Source organism: Saccoglossus kowalevskii, chromosome 6, assembly GCF_978046115.1.
Source record: "Saccoglossus kowalevskii chromosome 6, keSacKowa6.1, whole genome shotgun sequence".
NCBI lineage: Eukaryota > Metazoa > Hemichordata > Enteropneusta > Harrimaniidae > Saccoglossus > Saccoglossus kowalevskii.
In genome coordinates this window covers 24940792-24965858 of record NC_140646.1, presented here as the reverse complement: position 1 = coordinate 24965858, position 25067 = coordinate 24940792, and the positions used below count along the sequence as shown (strand labels likewise).

At 36.3% G+C, this 25067-nt stretch overlaps 1 protein-coding gene across 1 annotated transcript; it reads left to right on the top strand.

Annotated features, from left to right (window-relative positions):
• Positions 1 to 1850: 1850 nt before the first annotated feature.
• On the top strand, positions 1851 to 7260 carry LOC100375453 (uncharacterized). The gene is made up of 5 exons (XM_006825078.3): positions 1851 to 3262; positions 5576 to 5787; positions 6167 to 6265; positions 6887 to 6978; positions 7183 to 7260. The coding sequence occupies exons 1-5, from the start codon at positions 1851 to 1853 to the stop codon at positions 7258 to 7260; spliced, it is 1893 nt and encodes a 630-aa protein (XP_006825141.3).
• Positions 7261 to 25067: the final 17807 nt, after the last annotated feature.

Sequence of the window (25067 nt, the reverse complement as noted above, 5' to 3'; positions counted from 1 at the left end):
TTTTAACAATGTCTCAATTTCAGAATAAGTTGGGATGAATATGAATTGAATATCCATCTTTTGAAAAATCAGCTAAACAGTTTACCACCACGATTGTGTTGAATTGGCGAGTTATCAACGAAGACGACCGGACGTCTCCGGTCATGAGCTGGCTGGTTCGAATTTATCCACTTTTACAGTGATGAATATTGCGTTCGAGTTGAGTTACTAGTAATTACAAGCCTGATTTACATTTTTCTTGTGGTGTTTATCGTCAATGTATTAAATATAAGTGCGTTGGGAAATAGCATAATTATATTGCGTGAGTGAAAGACGCTGGTAAGACTGTGTCACAACGCGTTCTATTTATTTCCAACGCGCGTGGTCGGCGCCTCTGATTGCGTTCATTTTGTATTTTTATTTTCGAAATGTATCACTGCCTGCGTTTTTGTTTTGTTTTTTTGTTATGTCTCGCCACAGTCCCTCTACAAGGTTGTAGAGGGACTGTGGTCTCGCAACTGAACGTCCAAGCTGACCTTGTTTTGGCTGTAAGTGTTTTCAAAATTGTGAATTGGTTTTAAGGCTTAATTTATTGGCATTGTACCAATTAATCACCTCATTAAATTCCCCTTGGAAACGGTCGTGTGAATGGCCTATCCTCGGGGGCGGAGCTACGTCACAGGACGTTCCACGTTGCTTCGACGCGCACCACTGTACATGCATTTCTATGGGCTCTGTGCGCGCTGCTGTGAAACGCCGGTCGAGCCGGTGAAAATTCGAGAAAACAACACAAACTCAACTTTGAAGTAATCCCGAACAACCAAATTTATATATGTTACACACGTAGGGCTAATCTTGTTACACTGTTCAGAGGAGTCTCAACAGTCATTCCAAAGTACCGTTTTTTGCGAGTTTTGGGCCTTTGTTTTCACCGCCGCGGGTTGCCAGGCGGTGAAAATGCCCGGATGTCCGCGCCCGAGGATACTACATTATATGAGTCAAAAACATATTTGTCGCGTAAAATCGTATTCAAGTTCTCGAACACTATATGAACACAAAGGTGTATCAAATTCCTTAGACAATTTATGAAAAGAAAGACGTTTGACTTGAACACTCGAAAACATAATATTAATATGTCTATAAAGTCTGGCGATGATTGGTCGGGAAGAACTAGGTGTGCTTCAATCCATCTTGTGTATAATAATAATAATAATAATAATAATAATAATAATAATATTGCATCGCTGTATTATATACGGTTCATTCATAATGTTTGTATGCTTTCCCTTACGTAAGGATAAGATAAAAATAGAGGAACACATTACGCGTACCGAAGCTCAAAAGTAAAGTTTGAATTTTTTTTAAATTGGCTATTATTGCGTCAAATTTACTCAAATGACAGTAACGTCATAAAAAAAAAATTTTGATTAGAAGCCATGGTGTCATACGAAAATAATTTCTTATAGGATTAAAAATCTAATGACGTGAAGTATCACACAATCATGTTATTCTGTTACCAGGATTATTATTATTAGGTATGTATTGTTTGGCACATATGTGTACAAAAAATTATAAAGAAACGGGAAAACGGTTGTATATGGCTGAGACATTGCACACGAGACGTTGAAATGCATTATGGGTAATTTCAAAATCATATATGTTATATTTTTTGGACAATTTTGGAATTCATTGTTAATCATTACGATAAAGGTTGTCGGTGATAATGGTTGGTAATATTCTACACCTGAAGAAAGCAATATTAATTGATCGATACTGATAGCATAATTATATATCAAGGTAGGAAGATTCTAAATTGTTTACGTGCGGCCATCATATCGTAAATATTCACAAACTTTCTATCTGTTTCAAAAATGCCTACGAACAGAGTAGAAAACATCCAGGTCATGCCCAGACGACAAAGTGGAGTGACTATACAAAGCTCTGATTCGCTGTTCTCAGAAAAACAACGATTCGACGAGGTGCTTCGCAATTCGGGTTCATCTCGGGTGTTTCAAATGGTTAAAATGATGGCTATCATACTGGTGCCGATTATCACGCTGATCGTGCAGTCAGGCTTGTCAGGAAAGGAAACCTTGGAGGACAGAGATGCGGCTGCCTTGTTGTACAAATCTGTTGATATTGACTTAATCATTAGTGCAGCAGTCATTAACCTGCAGAAGGAACGAGGGATCACCGCAATGTACTTGAGTTCAAATAGAAGTAATTTAAACGCACGTGATAGCCTTCTCTCCTTGTATCCTGATACCGATGCCAAATTGTTGGCTATGTTCACCTTGGAGTCGGGAAGCATGTGTGATGTCATTACCGCAGTCACAGGCTGTCGGGAGTTAAGCGACTTTATCAACGAACATAGACTAAAAGTGCTTCAATCATCAGTGCATCTTTCTATCGAAGACAATATTATATTTTATACGAGCATTAACGAAGCTTTAATGCAAAAAAACACAAACACGTTGCTTAAAGCCAAAGTCGATTGGCTTTGGTCGTACTTGGTTGCCAAATCGTCTTTATTAAGTGCAACAGACGTGATCGGTATCGAGAGAGCACTGGGAGCAACATATTATGCAAGTTGTTCGCCACTATCAACGTCCTCGTTGCGTTGGATGATGCAAGTACACTCCCAGGGACTGGCGCTAATGAGGGAAGCCTTCAGGTATTCGCCTACATTGGCGGACACGTTCTATACACGCGTGGAAGAGCACTATCCTCTGAACGTGTCACTGTCCATGATGACAAGCGAGGTTTTTCAAAATAGTGACCCTTGTCAGGAATACGGCGCTGTCATGTCTGCGACAATGGCGGACTATTGGTTTGGTAATATGACAGAATACATTGATATATTGGCAGGAGTGAGAGTACAGATATCCGCTAACATCATCAGGGAAGCGGAATTCATCATCGAAAGCGCCAGGACAAAACTGATTACGCACATTACTCTGATGGTCTGCATCACAATACTTTGCATTTCCTTGGGTTTTTGGTACGCATATAGTATATATCGGCTTCTTTCCTCACTAACAATGTACGGTAGTAAGATAACTAGCCAAACTCGACAACTATCCATGGAGAAAAAGAAGACAGACAGGTTGCTTTATCAGATGTTACCGAGGTCAGTGGCAGATCAACTTAAATCTAACAAATCAGTCAACGCAGAGTACTACCAGGACGTTACCATATATTTTAGTGATATCGTTGGATTTACAGCAATAGCCGCAAAGAGCACACCGATGGATGTAGTCCAACTTCTAAACGCTTTGTATAGGTAATACAACTTACGTTTATGATATTTTTCGGCACACATATACAGAACATACAGTTTTTCAAAAGTGTTGTGTGTAATGTATATTATATTACGGGAACAACATCATAATATAAGTATTAGGAAATGAACTGACCATACGCCAAGGATTGCAACATGAAATCAACTATTCACACAATTAATACAATTAATGGCCACACATACGAGTACAAAAAAAAATTCTAAAATTACATGAATAGAAATATGAGTCAAAATATAAATACAGAAATCATCAAAAATAAGAATACATAATTTAAATTTCACGAAAAAGATATTTGTGTACTTTCTTTCAATGATTCGTAAAAAATATGTAAAGTGTAAAACAGTTAAGCTTCCCGCGATCCAATTCAAGATTGTAAAATAGAAATTCACCTTTTCAATTTTAACTCATATATTGTCGATGTGAAAACATGGAACAACAAATTGGTTACATTCATCCTTGTACCTGGACTTTGCACTGAAACGTTTAATGAATTTCAAAGCATTGGCAACAGTATATTTATGCGTCTGAAACCAAACCTATAAAATAAAATGTTTATTTTACGTTATCATTGTTTTTTTCATTTGTTTGTGTTGTTTTTGATCACATTTACAATTTTATTTAAATATTATATTATCATTATTCTGTAATTCTTATACTAAAGTATACTAAATTTATTGCGTCCGTGTCTAATGTATATATTGGAATATCCTTATTCGGCCATTTGGCATTTTTTATATTTATTTATTTATTATTTTTAATATATATTTTTTATCTTTAGGACAATATCATATCATTCTTTCAGTAGTAGTTAATTATTGAACCGCTTTATTGACAATTGTATACTTATTCCAGATGCATAAGTCATTTTTTGGTAACTATTTGGTCACATGGTCAAATAATGACTTAATAATGGTGAAAGATTGTAAGAATAACCAAATAATGATAATATAATATTGTAAAAATGAAATAAATATGATCGACGAGAGACATTATTATGAAAAAAACTGTGATAATATAATATTGATATGCGATAATATTGTTATAATTGATAATTTGGAGATTTTGCCCTAATTAATTGACTAATCATTGTTCCCATCCTTGTTATACGGCATCGATTCTGGTCTGAATAATTTGGAATTATTTGCGCACTTAAATATGTTTTTCCTATCGACATATATTATTTGATAACTTCGCGGCAATGTTATAATATACCTCGAATATTTATGACCATCAACGGTGTATTATGATGAAATTGTTTACGCGGATCTGTTAACCGACTTATTTAGTTGATTACTAGCGAATTGCTGTGTTATGTCTGGCATTGTTTAGACCATTTGAGGTTCCGGACGGAACTTGGTTCAGTGATTTAGAACTAATTACGAGATAACCGTCGCTATTCGGACTACTATTTCTGACAGTTTAGTATTCGTAATTATTAATGCAGTGAACGATTAATCAAAAGATATGACGTATTCAGTGCTTAGTGTGATTGGCTTTATGATTGAAGGTTACGCCCTAGAGCCTTTTAACTGTTTTGTAATTGGTTAGAGTTTTGAAAATGAATAAAGTTGTTTTAGTTTGTCTTGGCGAGTACACGAGGAGAGACGCAGTCCAGTCCTGGAGAGTCTTGGGGCGAGCCTTGAGGTAGTCCAGTCTTGGGCTAGTCTTGGGTCAGTCTTGCGATAGTCTTGGGGATTTTTCCCCAGGGCGCTGTGTCTTATAGAGTGCTCGACTGACCGACTAAGAAGAGAGTTGAAACGTATTTTGTTGTGTGCGTCTATTTGACTGTAGTTTAGTGACTTTCCCGATCCCGTACCTCAAGGGGACGCGATATAGAGACGAGACGAGATCCCCCCCTGACAAGTGTGGAGAACCCGAGAGGAGAAGATATTCCCCCTGACAGTATGCTTACAGCGCGCTGGTCGCATGATTTAGAAACAGTCTTTTTTTAAATCATTACTGAAAAGAGAGTAACTAAACGCGCCTATTGTTAGCAACGCACTTAGTTTGTTAACAAATAATAACACAATCTTTGCATTTGAGAGTCATATTGAAATTATTACCCCAGGTGACTACATAGCTCATCAATATCTTTATGCATTTACACGTTAATGATATACATGTTAAGAATTTACATACAGCTATAATTGTACATTGATGTACAATACAATTAATTTATACTGGTGTTACTCGGGAAAGAATTCATCAATGGTCTATCAAATGACAGAAATAGTGTTCATGGAGAGACCGTTAGCTTTGCTGATTGACAAAGTCACATTCTGGGTTTCTTACAGTACCTTTGACGAGTGCATTGACCGATACGATGTTTACAAAGTAGAAACCATAGGCGATGCTTACATGGTTGTGTCTGGCTTACCAGGACGCACTGACCTGCATGCATGGGAGATTGCGAGTATGTCTCTGGACCTATTAGAAGAAGCTAAACATTTCATAGTTCCACATCTACCTAACGAAAAGTTGAGCCTTCGTATCGGCATTCATACGGGTAAGTTTGTAACACCCCGGTCAGAGACAGCAACTGTGAGTCCAATAATGTTGTCACGATTGTAGCATTTATAGCATTTTTAATAGTGATGTTGCAAAAACAGGATGTATTATTCATTTTTAAACGACGTCTACAATAATATAAAAGATTTACAATTATCATTAGCGGATTAGTAATGTTAAATTGGTAATTTGGTTACTACTAATAAAACAATTCTGAATAGTAAAATGGAAATATGTTTATTTATTTATCCAGCGTTACCAGTTTATTACGTGTATTGCACATGCCAAGATATGAAAGAAACTAATCTAATATTCGTATGTCTTTATGATAATACAGATATGTTGTTATCTTCTAACTACTACTATCTTTTTTAAAGGTCCATGTGTGGCGGGCGTGGTTGGGCTCAAAATGCCTCGTTTTTGTTTGTTCGGGGACACGGTTAACACGGCTGCTCGGATGGAATCAACAGGACAAGGTACAACTAGTGCAATTTTGTGATCTTATTCATATATATGTGTTCAACGTATGTATTGTGTGATGTTCAATGGTCCAGTGTACAGTCAGTTTATCGACACACTGTATATAGGTTAGATTTACCTCAAATATTTTATTAACTGTATAGAAATGAAGAGTGCGAGACCATCCATACAACATTGTCAACTCATATCTAGTAAAGGCTCAATTGAAATAAACTTCGTTTGCAAATCAATTTACTCTGTCGCTTACATGGCGGATCAATTTCATTTCACCGGATCAATCGATTCAATGTGATTGAAAACATACGAGGACTTCAGTTTTTCCATATTTGCCAATAACTGACGTCACTGTAGCTTATTAACAGCTCTTGCACATATTTACTTGCATTTTGTAAGTACCTTGTCAGTTCTAGTAAATTGTCACGATGAGGTCACACTTTTCTGGCATCATATGTTGACAGAGAAAACATATGATGTATGCATATATGGTCAATTACAAGACCTGTGTTGTTAGTGAAGGTTTTGTAAATAGAACTTTGGCGATCATTCCCGTTTACATGCGCTAATATTGATTGCATTCAAATGTAAGGCACTTATAGTTGTATCTCTATATTTTTCAGCTCTCAGGATTCATATAAGTGAAAGCACTAAAAAAGAATTATGCAGATATCCATTGTTTGTCATAGAACAACGCGGAACTATCGATATTAAGGTGAAGAATGTAGCTATATGTTTCAGCCATATATTGAATGTGTGACTCTGTACTAGTCGAATTTCTGGAAATTACGGTTTTACGGTCTGCGGGTTTAATGTAAATGTAATAGTATCAGGTCTTCAACTTAACTTAACAATTAAATTTATATTTGAAATTTTACTAATACTGTGTATGTCATCTCTATTGTGTTTTATCCCTCAGGGCAAAGGTTATATGCAGACATACTGGCTTAAGAAGAAAATAGAAACCGAAGGTCATCGTATTGAATGGGAAGAATAATTATAAAATATGAGAGCTCTTCAATGAAAAGCTTATTATATACAGTCACATCTTGCAATATGCAGAGAAATATTGTAATTCCAAACAACAACTCATGTCATATATTCAATTGCTACCTCATTTAAAAAGTGTACACAATCAAAGTCAAGATCAATGTCTCTCGATTCAATAATTTCTTCAATAAACAAAATACCTGAATATTATTTCTGAGTTGATTCACATTACCATTTTCCAGTATTTTGCTAGAATTACAGAAAATCAGCGTTTGTTTAAACCATGGTTATTCAGTAACGCCATATTGTACGGTGAAGATGGTCCTAAAGACACACAATCAACACGTCAAATTATTTGAAACATAGTATATATGTATATACAACCCGAGTTTTAAATAACCTAATGCACCTTATACCGACGTATTTTGATGCGGATGATCATTTTCATAAAAGATTAAAATCACAATAGTGTGACTCATATGTTACAAAACACGAACACGCATACCTTTTTTGTGCAATTTTGTCGGTCAACAATCATTTCATTGCGAAGATATAGTTCAGGGAACATTTCTCTGCATTTTTTGCGGGATCTTTCAATTTATTTATTTCGAGACACATTTGTACTTTTAAAATTGTCGAGAACGTCATATAATAAATTCGAGAAGCATTTATATATATATTCGCATATTCGAAGCATATTGTCGGAGAAGGAGATAACTTAACACAACTACTGGCCGTCAATTACTGAGATTCAACGGGTGACGGCGGCTTGACTCGAGGTGTCGACGGGAGTATGAAGTCGCGACTTTACATACTTTTCGGCCGTTCCCCTTTGAGATTAATCCATGCGGACATGTACGCTCTGATGTTGTCCAAAAAAGAAAACGTACTATAAATGAACCAATGTGTGTGCATGTTTTTTTCCATTTCCAATGCTTAAAGGGGAACAAAATAGAGCCTCATTTGGTGTTTGTATTTCTTAAGTTATGTATATTGATTATAATCAAGGACTTCTGTCCGCGCCATCTTGCCATAAAAAAAACGCCCGCATGAGGTATAAACAAGAAAAGCAACAAAGCATGATGACGAAATACTATCTGATTATACATAAACAACTTGTGCAAATTATTTCAAAGTCTGGATGCTGGAGTATGCAATCTTGAGTTCATAGGGTGATGGTGGGAAAATGTTCGTCCATGTATCCACTGAGCTTCACTGGCAGATCAATGGGACAATTGTCACAAAAACAGTTACACCAAGCAGATTGCTCACAGACTTCCTCTTAATTTGAAATAAAATTATCATCCGAACAAGGAGCATCGTCGACGTCAGATAGACTCACGCCACTCACATTGGACTAATCTGAATCTTCGCTAAGTTCACAGTCATAGTACTTCCCTGATCCTAAGTCCAGGGGCATGAACACGTAAAATCGTGACAAGTTAGTAGCGGGTTTATATTCGAGGACATAAGTATTTTGTTTTTTGGTTTAACATTGTAACTATCTTGCCACCCAGGAAAAATTATCAGCTGAATTATCCAAATTACATCTTTCGTTCACCACGTACACAAGTAATTTTCACCACGATGTTTTTCAGCACGATTTGACCTGAAACAACTTTTTTTGACCTAAAAGGTCATGTCTTTCATTAAAGTGCGGCAGTCGTCATTTGTGACATTTGCTCTTCTAATTCAAATCACAAGTATGAGATTTGACCTGGGCGCGACTTGCACTAATTACCTAATTATCTTCAGTAATAACTCACAAAACGAAGGCCCACAGCTTCAATGGAATGTAACATTTACAACTTGTAGACATAATCTGTGAAGAGGGATGGTCGCTTAATTAAACATTATCAGCGGAAATTGATTTTGGACAGTTAAAAGTAAGCAGCGTATATATTGTTTTGTTTTATTTCGATGCATTAAAATATACGAACAATGTCACTTTCCCAAACAACATTTTTTGGTCCTTGGCTTACTTAATATTGATAACGTACAAAAGAATTAGCATTACACGCAGACTCGATTTGTGTGGCATCTGCGTGCCCTCAGAATGTACCCGAAGATCAACACACAGATATCAGTGTTATGACTTCTGCGTGCCCGCACAACTCGCCTCAGATACGCCTTTCAGGCACGCGTAAATAAATGGAGGTATGTAAATTCACTACTACGAAAATTCACTACTACTACTACTACTACTACTACTACAAGGCTAAGGCTGGTCGTCTCGTTTCGTTGTTCTAATGCCACGTGACTAGTTCACACCATTATGTGGCAATGATAGTTTTCTCAGTGTTTTTTTTCTCTGCACACATTATGCTGGTATGGTGTTATAAACACCAAGCTTTCAGTTAGCTACGTTGGGTCACTGCGTCTCCGCCCGGTTATGGGCACTATTGTTCATCCCGACCAAAGTTGTAGTATACCTAATCGACGTATTCACGATAACATAAACCTCCTACGGGATTCCATTGACTATGCTAATACATCTAATATCCCACTTGGCATCGTAGCTCTGGACCAAGAAAAGGCTTTCGATAGAGTACATCACTCGTACCTCTCGTGTGCTCTGTCAGCCTTTGGCTTTGGTTCACGGTTTATTGCGTATATCAAACTTATGTATGGTAATGCTCAGTCACTTGTTCGTGTAAATGGTGCGCTCACGTCTCCTGTTATGTTTTCCAGAGGGATTAGACAAGGCTGTTCATTGTCATCTCAACTTTATGTCTTAGCGATTGAACCCCTTCTAGACAAAATTCGAAATGACGATGGTATTCTTGGCCTTCAAATACCTGAAAGTAACGGCTACCGATGCAAATTAACCGCCTACGCTGATGATGTTGAATTCCTTATGACACGTGATCAAGACTTCAATAAGCTTGCATACTGGCTTCGTGTCTATGAACAAGCATCTAATGCAAGAATAAATTACGAAAAATCCAAAGGGCTTTGGGCTGGCGGGTGGCGCAATCGTAACGAGTCGCCACTAGGTATTAAATGGAATAATGTGGGACTAAAATTGCTTGGCGTATATCTGGGTAATACGAAATCATACGAGGACAAAAACTGGCCAGAACTAGTACAAAAAGTTGAAGGCAAAAACGCCTTCTGGTCTAAATTCGCCGCAGGAATGTCCTATAGAGGGCGTGTTCTCGTCGTAAATCAACTTGTTTCATCACAACTTTTACACCGGCTCATCAGTCTTGCTCCTCCCTCTGAAACGATAAGTTATATCCAGTCAATATTTATTGAGTTCTTGTGGCAAGGTCGTCACTGGATAACTGCTGAGACGCTCTATCTGCCACTTGAGAACGGAGGACCTACAATCTCGTATTAATGCTAATCGTGTTCAATATATTCAAAGATATTTGTATAGTGATTATGATCATCCCAGTTTCAAATTCACAGATTACTATTTCAGTAAAGTAGGCAATTTGATGCTCACCAAGCGTCTGCTTGCAACTAATATAACATTACCACTTCCAAACTTACCTGGAGTTTACGCTGGGCTGTTACACTGCTGGAATTCGCTTGCAAAAAGGCGTAAAATCAATGATACTAATCCGGTCAGTCTCCTCAATGAACCACTTTTTAATAATCCTTTACTTTGTCTTCCTACCTTTAATGAGACTTTTTTGATGAAATTTCTCCCGGCGGCCGGGATCACCAAGATACAAGACCTAGTCGATAAACAGAGTAAAGCATGGTCTTCGAGTACGGAGATATACAACAAACTTAATATCCGATCGGAACGCACACTACATCTCCATTTAAAATCATTACATCAAAGTATTCCTGAAAAATGGAAAGTAACAATCAACACTTACCTGAATAGTAACGAGATTAAATCACCCAATCCCTGGAATGACTACTACCAACTTCATCATTCTAATGAAATAAACTTGCCCCTATATAAACTAGAAAAAGGGACAGTGTATAAATACATGATTACATTGTTTCATATTAAACGGCATCCGGATAAATGTGACACAGTGTGGCGGGAAATCTTGAATCTCTCGGACGAAGATAAACCAAACTTCAAAGCTTGCTATGCTTCCCCGGTTACTAAGTTAGAAGGGGACTTACAGTGGCGCATTATACATGGAGCATACACTACTGGCAGATTTCTGGTTCATGCCAATTTTTCGCAATCGAACACGTGCCCACTTTGCGGGGACAACGACTCTTTACGTCACATATTTCTTGATTGTCCTGTTATTGTTCCTCTGTACAACTGTATCAAAACAATAATAAAAAATCTTGTTGTATCCGATGCTGACATACCTGTGTGGTGGTTTATTTTATTGCCTCCTGGTAGATCTGGTTTATTCGTATCTCGTCAAGCACGTAACTTATTTAATTATATTGCCTGTACTGCTAAGATTTCGATCCACATCAGTAGGCGCAACAAACGCCAAGAAAATGGCGTAATCGAACCACTTGAAATCTTTAAGCAGCGCTTCATTTCAAGGTTAAAAGCCGAATTTGACTTTTTCAAAATAAGTAATAAATTACAGGTTTTTATCAATAAGTGGGCTATATGCGATGCGCTATGTACTGTGCACAATGACGAGCTTGCTGTTTGCTTAGAAGTACGCTTGTAGTCTGCTACAAGTTAATATTCCTGGACCAGTCTGTTGTATTGGTATTGTTTTCACGGGTAAGGTCGTCACAGTTGAGAAGACCCATAGGTTCTGGTGTAACCGGCTTTAAGTCGGCTTCGTGGGGTGACATACTTTATGTATATCACGTTGATTTTCATTTCACGTTTTGGTCGGTTTCTATAAACAACAAGCTTCCAGTTAGCTACGTTGGGTGGCCTGAGTACGCTCCGCCACGTCGTGTCACGGGTGACTGTCAAATCTCAAATAAAGTATTGTTTTTTCACACACTGAACCCGCCTACTGTCATTTTAAATCATGTCCACTTTTCATCACGAATAAATCAACTGGTAGTATTATCACGTAGTTTTTAAACTTTGTTGTGTGTTTTATTTCTGTTTTGGGACTGGTAGGGGGGATCGTAACTCCTTGTGGTGAGAACCAGTGAGACTGGCCTACTTGCAGGGTTCCAAAGCTTAACGTTGTACGTTTTATTGCTTTCATTTACGTTACTTGTCCTTGTCAAACTGCTTATTAAAAATCACTACTACTACTACTACAAGGCTAAGGCTGGTCGTCTCGTTTCGTTGTTCTAATGCCACGTGACTAGTTCACACCATTATGTGGCAATGATAGTTTTCTCAGTGTTTTTTTTCTCTGCACACATTATGCTGGTATGGTGTTATAAACACCAAGCTTTCAGTTAGCTACGTTGGATGGCCTGAGTACGCTCCGCCACGTCGTGTCACGGGTGACTGTCAAATCTCAAATAAAGTATTGTTTTTTCACACACTGAACCCACCTACTGTCATTTTAAATCGTGTCCACTTTTAATCACGAACAAATCAACTGGTGGTGTTTTCACGTAGTTTTTAAACTTTGTTGTGTGTTTTATTTCTGTTTTGGGATCGTAACCCCTTGTGGTGAGAACCAGTGAGACTGGCCTACTTGCAGGGTCCCAAAGCTTAACGTTGTACGTTATTTCGTTTTCTTTTACGTTATTTGTCCTTGTCAAACTGCTAATTAAAAATCACTACTACAACAGTAGTTTAATTAATAGATCAAAATAGTATAATATAATTCTGTAATTATTTTGTGTAAATGTGTGGTGATTATCATTCTTTTCTTCTGAATCTCGATCTGTATTTTCACCCTCACTGTATGGACATCTAGTTTTGTCTTCACCTTCGTTTGTTGTGCTTACATCAACATCTCGATCTGCATTATCATCAATATCTCGAACTATGTTTGCATCATCATCGACATCTCCCTGAGCTTGCACCAACATTTCAATCTGTTTTTTCTCGCCATCATCAACATTTCGTTCTGCATTATCACCAGTATATCCACGAGTTTTCTCTGAGTCGCTGCATGCTTTCATCTTTCCCATGTGAAGATTCCTCCCACAAAAATCATACTGGAAACAAACAAACACCCATCACCAATAATTAACGAATAGATCGGCTGATAAACCTTCGTACGTGTTCTCAAACAAGGCCTGACATCCGCGAACAAACGGAGCAGGATTATACATGTTACGCTATGTTGTTATAACACCGATAATTTTACAGTAATCTGTTAAGGTAGCGAGACTATTATTTGTGTTGAAAATTACGATTTTCACATTTATTTATTAATTGATGAAATGCACACGCACTATAAACTTTCATCTGATAAAGTCAACGTAATATCAGGGGGAAATTCTTCTCTCTGGGGTTCTCCACACTTGTCAGGGGGGAAACTCGTCTCGTCTCTCTATCTCGTCCCCTTGAGGTACGGGATCGGGAATGTCACTTATACTCTACAGTCAAATAAGACACACACAACGAAATACGTTTCAGCTCTCGTCTTAGTCGGTCAATCGAGCACACTATAAGACACAGTGCCCTGGGGAAAAGTCCCCAAGACTATTGCAAGGCTGAACCAAGTCTCTCTTAGACTGCGTCAACACTCGCCCCAAGGCTCTCCAGGACTGCCCTCGACTCTCAGACTGCACTCTCTCTACTGCGTCTGTCGTGGAGTATTCGTCAAGTCCAACTCAAACTCTCTTTATTCATTTTCAAAACTCTAACCAATTACAAAGCAGTAAAAAGACTCTAGGGCGTAACCTTCAATCATAAAGCCAATCACACTAAGCACTGAATACGTCATATCTTTGATTAATCGTTCACTACATTAATAACTATGGAAATCAACTGTCAGAATCTTAGTCAGAATGGCGGCGGTTATCTGGTAATTAGTTCCAAATCACTGAGCCAAGTTCCGTCCAAAACTTCAAATAGGCCTAAACGATGACAAACATAACACAGCAATTCAGCTAATAATCAGCTAATTAAGTCGGTCAACAGATACGCAAAAACAAATTCATGACAGTAACCTAGAATGTCATGTAAGTTGGTTAAAATATTGATTTTTCTGAAGGGAAGCAAGGCAGTTTCAGTAGTATTTTCCAAAATCAACAACACAGGTTTAATCTGTGTGCCTATAAGTTTCAAAGATTAACTCAAGACAAAGCAATGTTAGGATGTGTTATCAGTAGCTATCTGACACACAATGAGTGTTTCCAAACATTTGAGTGGTTTGTCTCCGCCCCTGTTTATTTCACAGATTAGTCATTTGCATATGAATGTATCAGACACAAGGTCACACAGCCACTGAAAAAAATCATTGATTTTGGTGTTTTCATCTGCCGATTTTATCGAATTATAGCTATCCCATTCCTTTACTTTTTGGTTTCCAATAGCCTTACACATTTGGATGTCCCTACACATGTTAAAGCAGACCTTGATGGGAAAACAAATTGATTGTGCCGATAAACAAGCTTGAAAATCTTTGCTGTGACTTCATGGACGTTTTCTAGGAGTTTATGTTTTTCAAAATACAAGGTCTTTAACAAAAAATAACGTATACTTATTGTCGTCGGATTAACACCAAATTTTCACAGCTTTAAGATGACAATGAGAGGAACTTGAATGTGTCCAGACAAACTATTTCATGGATTATTTACCAATGTGTTGCGGTTTGAGTTGGGGGCAATGCGACTAAAACAGAAATTAAAATTCAGGACACTATTTTTCAAAACGCGCTGCTTGAATAAAACTGACCAGACACATTCAATTTACCAGACTATTGAACAACTAGGAAAAGTGAAAAAAAACCTTCTTCTCACCAGCATAAATGCGTAATTATTTTTTTTTACAAAAACAGTATTTTTTCACTTTTGATTGAGTAACGCACCGTAGAATGCAGATACGGGCATGGCAAACACACCTTTGAAAAGCTTGAAGTCTGGCGATTCCAAAAATATATATTTGTAGTCGTTTGGTATGCAAATAATAGTCCCGCTACCTTAAATTAACTTTAATTACACTTAATTAGTTGTTATTTGTAGCTATTTTAAATTTTGCACTATAGAGTTATGCAAACACAAATTTGTTGACATATATAGTCAATTGAAGAAAAATAAGTGTTTTTCAGTATTAAATTCTTCACCGTGTTCTAACAACTGACATGAATTAGTTTTCGCGTATCTGTTGACCGACTTATTTAGCTGATTACTAGTGAATGGCTGTGTTATATCTGTCATCGTTTAGGCTCATGAGAGGTCCTGGGCGGAACTTGACTCAGTGGTTTGAAACTAATTACGATATAACCGTCACCATCCGGACTACTATTTCTAACGTTTGGTATGCGTAGTTTATAATATAGTGAGCGATTAATCAAAAGATATGACGTGTCCAGTATATATAACTTTATTCGTATTTAGGCCTCCGGCCCATGTACGCAAATAATAATAAATCATTACATTTCTGTCACAGGTTTGAAAATAAAGTATAAAAGATTTGAATTACATTTTCTCTTTAATTTTAAATACATGAAAACAAAATAAAGCAACACTTTCAATATCAGTCGTGTTGTCTGATGCCATTATCTTGTGAAAATCCTGCAAGGTGTTTGCTGCATGGTCCTGGAGAGACTGGGGGAGAAATGTTTGCCTGAATGTATTGAGTTTTGGGCATTTTAGAAGAAAGTGGAACTCGTCTTCAATTTCAGACAAACATAGATCGCAAATTCTATACTCTCTGGCGATTCCTCTGTGTCTACTGACTTCTATAGATAGCTAGGGGGTGATCTGAACACCTTAAACGGGCATATGCTCTACGAAGTTTTGTGTTGACTGAAAGCTTTAAGTACATTTCTCTGCCAAAGTTAAATTTAAATTGTCGATAATGATTTGTTTTCTCCGCCGTACATATATCAGAGTACCAAATTCTTTTGCCTTCATTTTGCACACGGCTTTTGAACTCAAGTAGAAAATTTTCACTGTTTTCAACGCCTTGATTTTCCCAGACTGTGCCAAAACCTAAGTTGTCTAATAAGAGCATTATTTCAGTAGCCCAAGTGCATTTGCCTTGATTGTGTATATTTAAAAGCATTTTATAAGCTTTATTTGGCAGACGCTCGTCCCCTAATCTGGTAACCCTAAGCCAGTATTTAATGCAGCGTGTTGAGTAATAGCAAAATAATGGAAGTCGTCCGCAGTCTCCCAAAACCATACTTGAAGATGTGGTCCTTGCTAATCCTAAATATCTTTTACAATATTCTGTGTGGATACTTTCTAGGTGATCATATGTCTTGAAACCCCAAATTTCACTGCCATATGTAATTAACGGAAAGATCATAACATCAAATAATTTGAAATAAATATCTACTGGCAGAGCTTCGACATGTTTGAAACATTTTCGGACGCAGATAATTTTTTTCTTGGCTTTTAGCGCCAAATGTTTTGTTGTGACTTGCCAAGAGCACTTGCAGGACATAATTAATCCCAAATATTCATATGATCCCACGGTCTGAATAAGTTGGTTTCCAAAATACCACATTTCATTTTTGCTTAAATGCCCACCATTTCGGTAAACCACTATTTTTGTTTTCGACAGGTTCACGGTCATTTTCCACTTAATGGTAAATTCATGCAGGACATTGGTAATACGTTTTAAATTTATAACAGTATTTGCCATAAAAACAATATCGTCAGCGTACAAAAGATTAAACAGTTCAAACATGTCATTTGGCAACAACTGTATACCCCTGAGCCCCGAATCACGTAAGCTTGATTCTATTTCATTTATAAAAAACGAAAATAATATGGGACTAATTAGACACCCTTGTCGGACACCCCTCTGAAGTTGAAAGTAATTCGATGTAGACCCCCCAATCCTAACACAGGATTTAACATCGCTATATATACTTTGCAAATATTGTACATTTTCCCATTGATACCGTCTAAACTCAGCCTATACATAAGGCAATTTCTTTCAACGGAGTCAAAGGCTTTTTGAAAGTCGACATATAAGCAATACAATCTCCCACCTCTTCGTGATAGGTACCTTTGAATAATTGCTGATACAGTGAACACGTGATCAATAATGCTGTATCCCTCCCTGAAACCCGCCTGTACCTCGGGAATTTAGTTATATTCATTTGCCCAAGCGTTAGACGTTGATTTAGAATACCAGTGAATATTTTACTAAATACACTTAGGAGGCTGATTGCTCTGTAATTGTTTGGGTCACGAGTGTTGTTCTTTTTGTAAATTGGAACTATAACACCTCTGGACCACCCCTGTGGAAAATGCCCAGTGTTAAATATACTATTGAAGAGAGTTTGGATTAGAGGGACGGTTAAGTCACCTGAATATTTCAGAAATTCTGGAATAATCATATCAGGGCCAGCGGATTTGTTTTTCTTAAGATTATAAACAGCATTTAAGATTTCACTTTGTGAAATTAGAGCATTCAGTAATAAATTTGGATTATCATTATCATGTGATTGCAAATCATCGTTGGTATCGCTACACTTTGTTTTGTACAGATTTTTAAAGTAGTTTGCCCATTCACCAATCTCCAACTGATTTGGAGTGAAGGCGTGACGTTTTTGTTTTTTCATGTCCAGTACTTGATTGGCTATGTGTAAGTTGAATGTGTGAAGGCCACGCCTTAGAGTCTTTTAACTTCTTTGTAATTGGTTAAGGTTTTGAAAGTGAATAAAGGAGTTTTAGTTGGTCTTGGCGAGAACACCACGAGAGACGTAGTCTTGGGTCAGCCTTTCGATAGTCTTGGGGACTTATACTGACCGACTAAAGACGAGAGTTGATACGTATTTCGTTGTGTGCGTCTATTTGACTGTAAAGCTTAAGTGACTTTCCCCGGTACCTCAAGCAGACGTGTATAGAGACAGACACGATACCCCCCCCCACTGACACGTGCTGGAGAACCCCAGAGGAGAAGATTTTCCTTGTTATACATGGTGTTTAACACACGTTGACATCCTGTGAAGAACTGTGACATGTCGAAAGAACGAACGAATGTGTGTCTTTCTTGTGAACTGAACTAGCAGCTCGATGGCAGAGACGAAACTGCGCTTGACGACTAACGACTTTACCCGAATCACACCGATGAACAACACTGAAGAGATGAAGATTTCAGAACCCCTTAGGAAGGATGAGTATCGAATGAGACTGTATAATCAAGGTGAATTGAGCGACATTAAAGACAAGTATTTTCTGATGCTTTTTTCACCGAAAAACATCCTTGTTTATATTTAATGGTTAGGTACTAGTATTTACAACTTTGGGGATATCAACGCTGGAGTGTGTACTTCTATGTCTCAATTTATATATGTATGTTTTTTGTAGTTTCTGACTTGTTATATATTATTAAAAGTTGTTTGTTGTGTGATACATACTATATAATTTGAACTTTTTAAAATTCATATATACTGTATTGGTACACCATATAGAGGATACACTTGCTTCTCAATGTTGATTCTGTTAAATAAATAACTATTTTTGTTGAACTATACACATGGCCATTGTTTTATTATTGGCATAGAAATTGAACTAGAAACGTAAATATATATGTTTTTTGTTGGTTGAAATGTTCATATGCACCAATGGTGCATCAATTAACAACTTTAAAACATTTTCCTTAGTGACCTAGGCTAACTATACATTTATATAGGCTGACCTATTAATTTGTTTATTCCTATAGGTAACCTTATAGATTTATATATAATTCTCAATCAGTTGACCTATTACTATTACATATACTCACATAGAAAATCTATATGTCATGTCATCCTTTCAGAAATGGGGCATATTTAGTCCAAAATATTGCAACATATCTCTCTACTTTTCTTTTCGTCCCGGAAATGACATGGTTTAAAAACGGGATTATATAGTTCGGTATGGTATTTCACGCGAACAGACAAGATGGCCACCAATCCCCACTAAGAACCATGCCATTGCAAAGCTTGCGATATTCGTATGATCATAAAGTATGTTTTGTCCGCAACAGAGGTTGTAGAGATAAAGGCAGAATTACCCGTGGAAGAAAGCATTACCACCCTCCCTCAAGCTCAGTGGTCCGAATCTATAGGAAGTGAGCCCCTACTAAGCCTAGTAGTCAGAATCATAGTTCAGCCCATGTTTTGACTCCATTATCACAAAAGTGATCAAATAAAAAATATATAGAATACAATTAATTAACTTCATCTTAGGGACAAAATAATAGAAAAATACTTCAAACAAACGTAAGAACAAACCAAATTTAATTTAAAAAAATAATTAATTAAAAATGAGTAAATGAGTAAATGAATTGAAGTTTTTTGTACTATCAATACTACATACAAATCCGGAAGTTTATTGCTGTATTTGGTGAAATACTTTCTCTCCTCCTTCAATTGGAGTCTATTTCCAATTGGAGTTTTTGGTACTGTGTGTCTACCAATAGCCTGACTCTGTGTTGAGATAATGATTTAATATAATTTCTTGCAGCCAGTAAATGTAAATAGAGTTTGGATTCTGGTCCGTTAGTGTCATTGATCCAAACTAGGATCTAGTTTCAGTCAGATTGACTTGTTCCATATCTTTTATATCATGGTAACTGAAACTCAATTGTCCGTTGTTATTGCTATTGTTTTTCTGTAGCTGACTTGTCACATGACTCAACTTTGTTGTTATAACTTAAACCTCTGATGCATATAAGAGAATTGCTAGTTTAGTTAAGGCGGGGGAGTTGTCACCTACGCATGTGTCAGTTGGTCATAGCGTGTCATTGTTTACAAACAAGCGTCTACCCATGAGCTTTTGCGTATTTTGCGTGTGTTGTTATCGTCGCTTGGGACTCAATTCTCGCGCGTGCGCAGGTGACGACCCTCCCGCTTTAATAATGACAACCACAGCAAAGCTTTTCTGCTGTTATTTGTTGTACATGCCGGATTTATCAGTCCTTTGAAACCCGATCAGTAGTATTGCTCATGTTGTAACACGAGAACGTCGATTAAAATATGCACACTATTTGCATTTTAGTTTTTCTTGTTGTGTTCACATTCATAAAGTATTGCCAATGTTAAAATCAAATCATGCATAGGAAATTGAACTCGTCAAGGAAAGGGATGTAAATGTGAGCGCTCAAAGCAGTGAGATTTTATTCAAAGATCTACCACAATCTGCCTCTCAACACAATGGTCCAGTATTCTTATTTGTAATTAAATCCCTCGGGGAATCTATTTCTAAATCTATGTTACAGTCACCTCTCCATTTAACTGTACACTGTGTAACAACACTTTGTTATTCTCTCTCCCGATGTGTTCGCATTGCCTTGCGTTCATTTTGTTATTGCGTTTTCATTCTTTTAAGCTGTGGAATTATCTAAAACAACCACTAGCCTAAATTACAATAAATTTAATGAAGGAGTGAAATTAACATGTTGTGAATTATTAGAAATAACACCATACCTAAACGGTATCCTAATTTACCAGACACAAATGAAATTAACATGCCCATGAGAAAAAAACTAAACATCCTTTCACTACAATTATATAGTAAATTGATAGAACTATGTATGAAACCCATAGTATAATGAAGTGATGTCAGGTGTTTCAATAGGGTGAGTTCATCCTGCTCTACACGTGACACCTGGAATATATTCCTCTGCCAATTCTTGATATGTTGCTGATCAAATGGCACCATGACGAAACGCAAATAAAAAAAGTTATGGTATCCCAATAATTGTACGGATTAGTTAAATAATAACACATGTTTGTGAGGGAAATATCACGATTTGTTGCCTGCCATAGGGATGGTGGTCTAACCATAATATAGATGATGCATGATCAACAACTCGAGGGCAGGCAACAAATCGTGACATTGCCCGAATCACCATGTGTTATTTATTTTATCACATCGAACAGACATCCACCATGACAATCACAGCTACCATAGATCACTCACACCCGCTCTCCCACAAAATAACAACACTTATATTAGAAGTGTGCAATATTTTATTTCCTGCACCATAACAAGTGACATATTATCAAATAGCATATATACATTGTACATACATTCTTTACTGAAAAAAAGCTAAATACACAGTAAATGCTACTTCAGCCACGGTTACTCTATTTTAGTAACTGTGTTTCATTTGTGTGAATCACTCAATTTATCGAATATAAAAATTATTGAAATGAATTGAGAAATTTTCAAAGGCAAGTTATTTCACCACTCGCCAGATAAAAATGTCAGAGATCCGTGGAAGTGACTGTAATGACTTTCTCACGAACGTGCCACACATTCTATTCACAACAAGTCACTCAGCCACAGCGTCGAACGCGCCACAACGACCCCAGATGCGACGTTTCATATTTGTTTCATATAAATTTGTATTTGTATTTTTGTATATTTTATTTCACCATAAAGTAAATACAATTGGGTACTTGCTAAATACATAATGCTTTGTCATTATGGTGTGGAACATGATAAATAGCTCAAAAAGAGCTAGTAAAACATCGTGTCCCTACCCTAATTATAAACTAGTCAAATTATCAGAAATATTCTTACAAATATTCAAAGGTAATGTATATAAGAATACGTAAAACTGATCAAAAATATGTCATAAAAGTCAAGAGAGTGACAATTGTTAAATAAGTCAATACTGGGTTATTTATTACAGAGATACTGTTTAAGACCTTGTTTAAATGTGTATCGCGAGGTGATATTTTTTAATGACACTGGCAATGAGTTCCAGAATAAGGTACTACTATAAATTACACTGTGTTGACTTTGAGTTAAACGTTTCCTTTCTACAAAAAAAATTGCGTTTTCTACAGATCTTGTAATGTGAGAGTGCTGAATTGGGTCAAAATGATTTTTATTTTTCAGATCAAAAATTAACATTCCTGTTTGTAATTTACAAAGATCATATATATTTAATATACCTATGTTTTTAAAGAGTGGTTTGGAACGATCATAAAAGTTCGACCAATTAATTAGCCTCACAAATCGTTTTTGTAGAATAAATAGTGGCTTAAGGGTTGTTTCGTAAGTATGGCCCCAAATTTCTATGCAATATGACAAGTGAGTTATAAATCATTACTAAGATTGATTTAGGAACGCAGTGTCTCAATTTTGAAATAATACCCACAATGGGAGTTATCGTTTTAATTAATTTCTGAACATGAAATTTCCAGGAGAGACTAGAATCAAGAAGAACGCCCAAATAACTAAAAGACTCGACCTGACTCAAAGAAATAGAATTAATTTTTAAACTGTTTGTGATTTTTACTTCTCTCCTATTTGTTTTGAAAATGGAGAAACTAGTTTTATCTGCATTAATGGTAAGTTTGTTTGACTTACACCATAATATAACTTTATTAAATTCACTTTGAATGTCAGTCAAATTAATTTGACGAGAATTAAAGAAGCGGAACATGCTTGTATCATCAGCTTGTATGTATCAGCAAATAGTTTAAAGCTAAAGACGTCAGTAGAATTACAAATGTCGTTAATGTACAACAAAAACAGTAAAGGGCCTAAAATTGAGCCTTGGGGAACACAAGTATCGAAATTGGTCTGTAGTTGTCTAAATCTTCTGTTGAGCCTTTTTTATACACAGGAGTTACTCTAGCAATTTTAAGAAAATTCGGGAATATTCCCTGCTTAAAGGAGTTATTTATGATATGGGTAAGTGGCCGACAAATGTACAAGTCTTGGGTGAACATTATCATAGCCACATGATTTCTTTAAATTTAATTTGTGAATTTCACTCAAAATGTCAAGCTCGCCGACAGGATGAAAATAAAAGGAATTACCAGTTGGAATTGGAAGAAATGAGGCAAAGTCTACATTTGATTGTATTTGTGCTGCAAGTTTAGGCCCTATTTTTGTGAAAAAAAGTATTAAATTCATTAGCTATTTCTTTGTCTGTAGTTGCGTAATTTCCAATATTTCCTTCTAATTGACTTTTCAATTTCCGGGGGGTTTTGAGAATGTTACAATTTGTGTTCACAACTTCATTAATAATTTGCCACGTTTTGCCGATGTTTCCCATGTTTTCTAAAAAACGCTTGTAGTAATACATTTTTTTAGCCTTTCTGATGACAGTAGTTAGCATATTGCGATAATGTTTATATTTGCTTTTAAAATATTCTTTTCCTGGAAATTTGCACATTTTTGAATAAAGTTTATGTTTTGTTTTTACCAATTTCAGAATACCACTAGACAACCATGGCTTACCCAACGGTTTTCCGTGTGACATTTTTTCCTTAATTGGTACATGCCTAAGACAAATACTGCTAAAAATATTCATAAATTTTATAAACGAAGTGTTAGGGTCTGTGTCATCATAAACTGGAGACCAATCTACAGAGCTCATTTCATCACTGAAAGATTGTCCACTGTAAGTTGAAAAGTCTAAAAATCTCGAAGTAGACAGTTTTTTGAAATTGTGTGAAAGGTCCTTAATGCGAGCAATAATGGGAAAATGATCACTAAGGTCAGATTCAATTGTACCTGTCTCGAAAAATAGATCACTAATATTTGTAATGAAATGATCAATAATAGAATTTGATGTCTCAGTTACCCTAGTAGGTAATAAAATACATTGAGCAAAATTATACGAGTTAAGCAAGGTTTCATACTCAGATTGTTTAACTGAATAATCTATATTTAAATCATAAAAAAGAGACACTTCTTATTTTGTTGGGACAACAAACTGAGACTTTTTTCAAAATTATTTAAAAACTCGTTAAGTGAAGTACCTGGCTTACGGTAAATTGATCCAACTACATATTTCTTACCGTGCAGACAAATTTCAATGAAAATAGATTCACAATGATTAATATCCAGATCATTGGATTTAATGGTAGTAAATGGTATATTTTCGTGAATATAAATGCCGACTCCACCACCTTTACTTTCACGGCGGTTTTGAAATAGAAAATTATAGGAAGGAATTTGGAAAACAGACACAGGCGAACTTTCTGACAACCAAGTTTCAGATAAACATACTATAGGAAAACAAAATTCAAGCGACGTCAAAAAAGATAAGAACTCATCAAAATGAGCGCCTATAGACCTAATGTTACAATGTAATATAGTAAAATCATTTTTAGCAATATTAGCCTGAAACGACTCTAGATTATACGACTTAGAAACAAAATTTATCAAAGATCGGCTGTCCCCCATCAACAGCGTAACATTGGTAACAGGACGCTAGGCGTCAACTCGAACTAGATCTATATAATACGTTGCAAGTCACTTTCCGTGTTGATAATACAGAATACATTTAATAATGATGATAAAGAATACATTTAACATCAAAAACGGAGTATTTTACCTAATATCCATTCTGGCACGTTAGCTGTCTATTTCGGAAGAGTAAAGTTGCTCAAAAACCCCGAAAGCAACCCTGAAAGCTTTCGACAAATTGTTAGGCCCATTATCGTTGGGCAATAGTTTCAGTGACGTCATCCATGTTATATTCCATGTAATATCCATTTAGCGGGCAATATACCATGTAATATCCATTTTTATTCAATGTCATGTCAATCACACTATGCGTAATAACAGTGAGATATGATAATCAAAAAATACATTGTCCCCTTTCATCCAATCTATTAAACTAAGTTTTGACCATGACTAATAATATGTTTATACAATATATATGTCACATACATATATCATTTTCAGTTGATATTTACTCAACAATGTGGGTTACTTGATGACTGTGCAAAATATGTCACAATGCGTTTTATAGACATAGTTGAAAAGTTCATTCAGTACTTAGTCTATAAAACCTAAGTAGATGTTTGGCATTAGAATATTGTTACTTATGTATCGCACATTTATATTATTTACATATGTATT